The sequence below is a fragment of the Macrotis lagotis genome, chromosome 1 (assembly GCF_037893015.1).
Source record: "Macrotis lagotis isolate mMagLag1 chromosome 1, bilby.v1.9.chrom.fasta, whole genome shotgun sequence".
NCBI lineage: Eukaryota > Metazoa > Chordata > Mammalia > Peramelemorphia > Peramelidae > Macrotis > Macrotis lagotis.
This window is the reverse complement of record NC_133658.1, coordinates 438268145-438278029: the sequence shown is the minus strand read 5'-3', so window position 1 is coordinate 438278029 and position 9885 is coordinate 438268145. Positions and strand designations below refer to the sequence as shown.

Here is a 9885-nt window from a genome sequence, read left to right as displayed (position 1 = left end):
GAGATTTACAGGACTGCCACCTGTGGCACAGGATGGGAGTTAGGGTCATGGAAACCCAATTTATATCCTGATTAGGTTTTAAGCTGTAGTGGAAACAATTACCAATTAGACAGCTAAGGCCCTGGACTTGCTGTCTGGTTTAAGCCATGCAAACAAGAGTTTTATTCAAAACAGAGTTGTATTAGACTTTTTGTTGATTGGAGAAGGAGGAGTATCTGGTAAATTGAATCTATCAAGCTACTGCTTAAACATAGGCATTCAATAGGCAAGTAGTAAAGAAATAAGCAGGTACATCAGAAAGTTGGTAAAGCTGGAAAATTGGATGGGTCTATGTTTGGTAAGGATAAAGTAGGATCTTGATAGAAAAAGTCAGTAGTCATGTTAATAAAAAGGATTCTAATTTGAAGGAGGAATTATTAGTTAGGTGAGGAAATCAAAACTGATAAAAAGAAAAGAAGAGGGAAATTGTGGGAAAGCATCAAGAATTTTGCTTTCCCAAGGGTGAGAAAGGGTATTGCAAGTATAATACAGTTGTGTGGGAGAATAATACATTGTCAAAGCCAGGATATCAGATTATTGTGGACACTGAAACAATATCAATGTATTCTATTGGAAGCTGAAGGAAAGGCAAAGGGAAAAGTAATTAGAAAGGATTCTGGCTAATTTGTGAGCTAAATGAAGCTCCTGACCAGACTTCAAATCACCTTTCTGGAAGGGAAAAGGAGGTGGTGGTGAAAGTTGTGAAATAGTTCAAACTGGTGCACCTGCTTTGTGAGGGGGAGGGAGTGTCTTAAGAATGTACCCATGTTGATGAGGACCTATCAGGACTCAGAGGGAAAGAGTAGAGATCGTCTGTATAATCTCCTATGTAATGAGGTTTCAGGGTCTCTCACTAAGTGGCACCCATGTCTTGCAAGAACTGTTAATAAATGGATTCATTCTTCCCACACTCCAGTAAACATAGTCTCCCTTTTTTGCTATTTAGAGCCAATTTCTCCTTCTCACAAATCACTGTAGAATCGGGAAAGTTTGTAGTGGTGAATATACCAGCCTGTCTATAACACTCAATGTACTTTTAAAAAATGAATCATAAGAAATTCTAAGGGATTTTTACCCCCTTAATGCTAGTTTTCCTTCATCCCATTTTAATATATAAATGTTTATCAATAGATTTCGAAGGATCCCTTTCCTTTAGCTAGACCTATTGTTTGAAAAGAAGTGATCTACTTGTTTATCACCAGGAAAAGACACACAATGACAAAGTGAACCAAGGCTTTAAGGTTTATTCAAATACACTTTTTTAACTTTACCTTATCACTATCTGTATTAAATCTTCAAATTAGATTGTATAGTTCCAATAAGTAATAATAATGATAATAATAATAATAATAATAATAATAATAATAATAATAATAATGTTTGGTTTACTTAATTTTAATTCAATCATTCTGTTTGCTAGTAATACTTTGTTAAAATCTCAAATGTTTAGTTTATTCATACTTTTATTCATACTATTAATCTGGCACAGGATTGCTAAGCCTGGACTGCCCTCATCAGTGAACAGGCTGAACTCTATAAGGAAGGCAGAATTGAAGCAACCCAAAGGAATATCCTTACTTTAGAGTACCCATTGCAGGTGTTCATGTGGGCTCTTCGTGCCCAACCTGTGAAAGAGCATTTTCAGGTCTTATTGTTCTGCTCAGCCACAGTCGGACACAATGAAATTTGTCTCAAATATATTTTGGTAATTTTGGTCTTCTTGGATAAAGAATGACAAGAACCAACAAACCATCAACCAATTATTGATCAATATTTCTTCATATAAGAATACTTAGGAATATCACAAAAGACCTTGAACACAATTGTATATTTTAAAATATCTTAATTCATGTTAACAGTGCAGTTATATAATGTACAGATAAGCCTATATGTATTTATGATTTCATCTCTCTCTCTATCTATATCTAATCTATATCTATATAGTTATGTAATTATTAAATGATCATATAACCTTAATACAGCTCTTAATTTAAATAGTCTTTTTGCTTTATCCTTCAGTACTAAAAATTTCTTTCTGAAATGAAACCCAAATTTGCAGATCTTGATGCTAATAAGGTGTGATTTACTTCAATAAGCTTGCTACAGATATTTATCTCTTTCTCCTTTTTCCTTATTGTATTTTGGTTTACTAATTTGATTTCTAAAGAGAAAGATGTGCAGTTTCTAACTGAAGTGACTTCTTTTATATTATTATGAATGCCTTAGCAAAGAACTAGGAACAAAGTCTTAAAAGGAAAGAAAATTTAAATTAGACTGATATGGTTTATAATTTAGACTGTCATTGTTCATTAATTATAAATTGGTCATTTTTAAACACTTAAATTCAAAACCCCAAGAAATACAAGAGGTAATTCATATTTTGAAATTTTCATTTCATTTAAATTGGTGCTAGAAATGAACACAATTGTCCATGGATCCTGTTTTCCCAACCGTTGTCAAGTAGAGCTTTAGATGAATAATTTAAGTTATATACATATCTTCATATGTAAAACAATTAGCAGAATAGAATTTTCAGTTTCCATCCTTTATTCTGAAACCAAAGCTTGATTCTTCCATGACAGTTCACCAAACAAACACTGTGCTCACTTTCATGATGCTAGGATTCAATCTACTCCAAACATTAGTGCATCTTAAAAACATTTCAAACCTGGGTTCTACACAACCAAAAAGAATCAATAGCTTAACCAGTGATTTTCGGTTCTTATATAATTTAACAAACTTACTCAAAACTTCTTTAGATGCTAAAGATCACCTTTCCTGTTAAATATGCTTCTTTTATGGCATACTCAATTAAACCTAAATAGCCCTCTATTATTTTCAGTCCTATTTTCATTCTTTTTTTAGGTTTTTTTGCAAGGCAAATGGTGTTAAATGTCTTGCTCAAGGTCACACAGCTAGGTAATTTTTAAGTGTCTGAGGCTGGGTATGAACTCAGGTACTTCTGATTCCAGGGCCGATGCTCTATACACTTTGCCACCTATCCAACTCAACCAGTCCCATTTTCTTCTAACAAACTCTGAGTTTCAAAATAACTAGTCTATGTTGAGTTCCTTTCTGGACTCCATTAGTCTTTCCCCTGGTGAGTGTTGAAGGGGTGGGAGACAAGAAGATTGATGAAAAGTTCTCCAAGATCCCCAAGTACTCCAAGGTCTCCAAGGTCTACATTTATTGAACCAAACACCAGTGCTTAAATACCTCCTCAGTCTCTAATCCACTGCCACTCCTGTGCTACTTTGTAAGATAAGACTCTTGTGCTCAGGGACACCAGGTAAACATAATTTACCATGCTCCTATACACAACAGTCCCTAATAAGTCTCTGCTCTATATTTTACATTTTCAGACAAAGAAAGAGTTGAAAAGCCTCTAATATGAATGAGATCAGAATGAGATTGAGAGCGAGAGTGAGAGAGAGAGAAAGAGAGAGAGAGAGACTGAAATGAAGAAGAAAGAAGTCCGTAGACAATGAAATCCAAACAATAGACACGAAGGCAGCCATTTTCCTAGCACCACTCCTTTGGAAGTATCATTTTTCCCAGTTGGAAAAGGCAAATGGATTTCAGACATCAATATTTTATGTACTTACCTTTTACTTGCCACTTGGTGCAGCTGAGAAAGGGATAAAGGGGAGTGAGAGAAAGAGTGTCAGACTCCTTCCAGTCCATCTGAAATACAAAATATAAAAGGCCTCTAAAATAGCCAATCAAGATTTAAAGAATAACAAAGAGGAAGGGATGAAATTTCTCAGAGCTGGTCTCTGGACTGTGAGAGCAGAATTTTAGGGAAAAGAAGAGAATCCTTTTCTCTTTTAAAAAATAACATGATTCCAGGAGAGTTTGTCCTGTAGAGCTTAGTCATGAGTTTTTGGAAAAGAAAAAATAACCCAATTCCGCTGCTTCCTTCCTTCCTTTGAAACAGAGAGAAGGCAAGAGGGAGGTAGGAAGATGCTACCCCGCAGAAAAAGTGAGTGACATGAGGGAACAGAGATTGGCCAATCAAGGAAAAGAGACAAGAGTGCACAACAACCAGGCTAGAGAGAGAAGAGTTTGATTGTACCTTGATCACAAAGAACACACAATTTAAACAAAAACGTACAAAATACATTGTGAGCCAGAACACTTCAAAACAAATTCTCTCACCAGAGAGGCACCAGTCCACTGGAAAACTCACTTTGTTCTCACAATATGTTTTCTCAAATACATAACACAGGCAATGAGTTATGATAGGAAGCTGGATAAAATTCCTTAACCAAAGACAGTTGTCAAACAAGACAGCGTGCCAAAAATCTGACCTATAAATATGAATATGTTTTTTAAATCATACCTTTCAAGTATAAATTCCTGATTCTTAAATTATGTCTCCTGGATCTATTTTCAAGGTCAGTTTATTAGTAATGAGGTATTTTACATTTTCTACTATTTTTTACATTTTTTTAAATTTTGCTTAACAAATTCTTTGTGTCTCTTGAAATCATTAGCATCCACTAGTCCAAAAGTATTTTTCAAGGTGTCATGTTCTTCTGCTATTTTTTTCATCTCCTTTTCCATTTTGTCAATTCTATTTTTTACTTAGTTTTTTAGTTTTTGCAAGGCAATGGGGTTAAGTGGCTTTCCCGAAGCCGCACAGCTAGGTAATTACTAAGTGTCTGAGGTCAGATTTTTACTCAGGTACTCATAACTCCAGGGCCAGTGCTCTATCCACTGCACCACCTAGCTGCCCCTGGTCAATTCTATTTTTAGGGAAACTGTTATCTTTTTCCATTTCTTCCTTATGAGTTGAAAGAGCTATTTTCTTTTTGAATCTGTCCAATTGTATTTTTAAAAAATTCATTTTCTTTTTTTTATTTTTGGTTACAAGATACTGATTTTATATTTCATTTCTTTTCTCAGTTTTTCCATTTGGATTTCAAAATCCTTTCTGAGCCATTCTAAGAAATCTTTCTGGGCTGGAGCAACATTCATACTCTCTCCTTCACATTTAGTGACCCTTCTGGCCTCATTTCTGAGCCGGTCTCCTTATCTTCAAGGTAACATCCAATAGACCCAGCTTTTCTCTGAATTTTTTAATGGATTTTGGGTCTTGTGTTGGGAGAAGAGCTTGCTGGCTGATCTTTGGTGCTGAGAACTCTGGAGGCTTGCTTACTGGCCTGAGGATATAAGATATTAGGGAATGCAGGATGTCACTACGTGGACTGACCAGTAAGAACCTCCAGAGGCTCTCTCTGGATTGTCTATGCTGGGGATGTCAGCTGCCCACTGCCTATGCCTGGGGCTGTATCTGGACTGTCCACACTGGCAACCCAGTTTCTGGGCTAGGCTGCCAGGGTGCAACAGCAATTTTCTGTGAAGAGTCAGAACTGGTAAATTCAGCTTCCTTTACCCTGTACCTTTGGGAAAGGTGTGAATATATGGGATTATATCTGTGCTGTTTGTACTGGGAATGCCAGATCTTCTCTTCAAACCTCCAGGTGATCTACTGGGAATACCAGTGACTCTTGGGTTGATGCCTTTCAGACCAGCTGTGTGGGCCAAATGGGTGTTCTGTGACGCTTCCTTGGACCTCTCCTATGAAATTGGAGCTCCCATTCTGTGGCCCCACTGGCCACACCAAAACGGTTTCTGCTCCCACACTCCTGGTTCTCCGCTTAGTATCATATCTTATTCTACTGCTGTTGACATGGGTTGCTCTTCATTTTCCTGGACACTCCCACATTCCCCTATCTCCAGACACACCTTGCTGGGGATGTTCAGCTGTTCTTTTGGAATTTTGTTGCTCCTACATCTTTTAAGAAACTTGATTCCTGTCAGTTCTAAAGGAAAGCCAGGAGAGATTAAAATAGTAAGTGACTTCTTCCTGCCAACTTGGTCACAAGTTGTGTCTTCTGTTGAAGAAGGGATTGCTGTTTGGCCTTTGGTGTTGAGAACTCTGGAGGCTTGCTTACCGGCCTGAGGCTTTAAGATATTAGCGACTCCAGGATAAGGAATATTGAAGTATCACTGAATTCAATCACTTTGTCAATATATTAATACACATTTATTAATCACTTAAAAATTTACAGGAGCTATGTACTTAGGATATGAAAACAAAATTGAAACAACTTCTACTCTGAAATTGCTTTCATTGTTTTGTAGGAAAATGCGTACAAAAATAAGTATATTTATGGACTATATAAAGATAAGTATAAAAAAACTCCAGTGGAGCGCATTCCCAAATGTAGGGAAGCAGGAAAGACCTCACATAGAAAGGCACTTGAGATGATCTTTGAAGGAATCAAGGAATTAAATAAAGTGGAGATAAGGAGCAGTGATCCTAGTAATAGAGAACAGACCTTGTAAGACTATATGAAAACCAGAGAATGAGCATCATTCGAAAGGAATGGGGGAAGGCTTGTTTAACTGAACTTCAGTGAAACAACCAGTATATAACAAAGTGACAAAGATGATTTGGGATCAGGTTATGAAAAAAGATAACAGCATTATTACAGTTTATATTAAAGGTTAGAGTAAGCAGGGAGACTTAGCGGTTCATTAAATATGGCAGGAGTATGTTTCAATACCACCTTGGTAGCCATATGGAAAGAGGAAAGAAAAGTGTGAGATCCGAGGTAGTTTATAAAGGGTTGAAAAGTGCCTTAAACTAAAGATAAGTTGAAGATAATAGAGCTTCAATTAGTTTCTTCGGGCATAGGAAGACAAAATATATTTTGTAAGAACAGAGAAACTCCATTCCATAAGGTGATTTGAATTGTTCTTTACTCTATAAGTTGTGTGGCAACGATATCATGATGGAAATGTAAGATTTAATGCAGAGGAAGAAAAAAGATAAATCAACTGATCCAGTTCCTGTTTCCTTCCAATCGCACAGGTTGATGAGCAAGAAATTTGTATTTTTGTCAGCATTCTTAGGGATCCTGATTAGGAGAGCTTTTCCCTCATGAGTAAAGAATTAACATAAAAGTAGAAATAATCGACCCAAAGTGATTTCTCTCCATATTCCACTGAGAACAGTAGGTGGCAGCAATTTTTTTTTTGTTGTTTTGGATGGAGCTCCCTGCAGACTGAGGCTCAGCTTAGAATTGGTCCCATTCTCTAAAAGATTATAACATTATCTGCAGGATATCTTTCATGTGAAAAACAAAACGGGTCCTTTGTGGATGGTCCAATAGATTCAGCAGGCTTGGTTATGCCCCATCCCTTCTCTATCAATTCTCCCCAACTCAAGAAGGGACAGAGACTATGAAAATTTTTAAATTTAAAATAAATTGTAAATTGTAAAATTTAAATTAAAAGTTAAAATGTAGAAATCAGCTCTGCAGGGGATAACATTGTATGCAAAATACAATGTACTTTGAAGTTTAATCTACATCATGAACTTTTTTTGCCATTGTTATTTCTCAACAAATAAAATAAAAGCTTATGAATCCAGCTCTGATTTTCAGAGTCTGATGATTTCTGCTCTCCCTGAAAACTTAACAATCAATTTTCTCATGCTGACACATTAGAGGCTGTAAAGAAAGGGACTGTGAATGGCATTGGGTTAAATAATACACACGAATATAGGTCAAAAGAGAATAAACAAAAAAATAAGCCCTATAAGCAAGTGGTAATGACTAGACATCATTGGAGAAATCTGCCTATCCACCCCTCTTCCAATAATCCCCCCAGATACATTCAATCCCTTCTAAGGATAAACAAAGTCAAGTAACGGGGTGCCTTTCCAGTGTGGAAAGGTATTGGGATAACCTAGTAAGGTATCTGAACATAGAATAGTCTAATGAACATTCGCTTATTATTGAGAATAGATTGGAATGATAAAGGATAAACACTGGGTCCTTACAAATAATATCTGTACTCCCATTGTTGCTGGTCTTTTCCAGGGATTTAGGGGAACCTCTCTCTCAGGGAGGGGACTCAGCATACTGGGAGGCAGTTCATTCCTCCATTTTGAACAGAGACAAACATGCAAATTGAACTCCTCCCTCTGAGGATGAACATCAACAAAAACCAACCTGCAGCTCTGGGAAAGGAGCTTATCTTCCGTGGGGTCTTGGACTGCCTAAGGAACCCCACTGAAGAGCCTGGACAATGGGTCTTGTACTGAATGGGATCTTCATTCTGACTATTTTACAAGGTGATTTTGTCTTGTCTTATGATTAAGGAAACTTTTTGAAGTAATGTATTTATATGACTATTGTCTTCAATGTTTCTTTGTTTGCAGGAGTGCATTGTGATGTTCTGCTGGAGGAGTCTGGGGGAGATGTGAGGCAGCCTGGAGGATCTCTTGATCTTTCCTGCAAAGCCTCCGGATTCACCTTCAGTAGCTATTACATGAGCTGGTTCCGCCAGGCTCCAGGGAAGGGACTGGAGTGGGTTTCCAGTATTAGTAATGATGCAACAAACAAATACTATGCAGACTCTGTGAAAGGCCGGTTCACCATCTCCAGGGACAACAGCAACAACCTGTTGCAGCTGCAGATGACTTCCCTGAAAGCTGAGGACACAGCCTTGTATTACTGTGCAAGAGACACAGTGAGAAAAAAGCATCAGGAGACCAGCCATAAACCTCCCTCCAGCAGGCCTTGTGGAGCAGGGTTTCAAGAGGAAACTCAAGAAAAATGAGCCCCAAGAGACCATTCACTATAACAGGTGAAATATGAGGCTGAAAATATTTTCAAGGTTCGAGTTTCTTCCTGATAGCAGTGGACACCTATCCTGTTTGTTTATCTATCTTTCTTCTTTGTGTCCTTGAGAATTGTTCTTATTTCTGATGTCCACAGACACAGAGAAAACTTTTATTCTTTTGAAAGTTTACATATTTTGTTTATGGTGACTAATTTGCCTGAAGTTTTCAAACTTGAGAAAAATCAGGAATTATGCTACAAATACTCTATGTATGCTACGCCAATTTTATATATAGTGTTCTCTTGTTAGATATATCCACCTCTAGTTTAGATATTTTTTGGTATCTATATCTATAAATCTATTTCTCTGTCTTTCATTCTTTTGCTATCTCTCTATACATAATTGCAAAGCTAATATATTTTCCTAATTGTTATACTGTAATTAGAATGAATAAATCTGATCTATATGTTTCTGATCAAAATAAATCTCTTATCTTTTATCTAATAGTTAATAATTTCCTTGTGAAAATATTGTCAGTTTGCTGTGTACTGCTTGTCTCCGACCTCCCAAATGTTGACTTGGCCTGTGTCAGTACTATCTGTTAATCTCAGTGATAGTGTTGAACAGAAAGAGTGATATGGACACCAAAATTTGTTAAGTTTGAAGAAGTTTAATTTCCCTGGGACTGCCTGGGGATGAAAAGTACCCAAATCAGATAGTACCTGATTGTTCAGGAGATAGGGTTATTTTAATGTTTTCAGGATGTGGTTGCTGAGGGTAAGCTGGGATACAGAAACAAACATAGTAGGTAGATATATTTTCTTGTCATACAAACAAATGTAAACATATGGTTCTGTATAGATAGGGGGCTAGACAGAGTGGAAAAGGTCAGGGTCTCTGTGTTATGTCCTAACATATTTCCTGAGTTGGAGGGAGTTGTGAATTCATGGGCTTCCCACAGGTTTGAGGGAGTGACATTTACTATCATGGTTCCAGCTGCATCTGGGGAAAGGGGAGGCAGTCCCTGTAAGACGCAAAAATTTTACAGATACAACAAGATGATTAGGCTAACAAGGGTGCTTTGTGAACCTTAGATAAATTGATAGTATATCTGTGACACCCAGATTCAAGCATTTGGGTCCTGTTAAATTATTTTCAGACCCAAAGACACCTTGCAAAGTGATAATTCTGAGGAGTTTCTCTGTG

At 37.0% G+C, this 9885-nt stretch overlaps 1 gene segment (V, D, J or C); it reads left to right on the top strand.

The window, feature by feature from the left end:
- Nucleotides 1-8069: 8069 nt before the first annotated feature.
- Nucleotides 8070-9009, top strand: LOC141506477 (immunoglobulin heavy variable 3-7-like). The segment is given in 2 exon segments: nucleotides 8070-8188; nucleotides 8276-9009. Coding segments are annotated over 2 exon segments (447 nt in total).
- The last annotated feature ends 876 nt before the right edge of the window (nucleotides 9010-9885 follow it).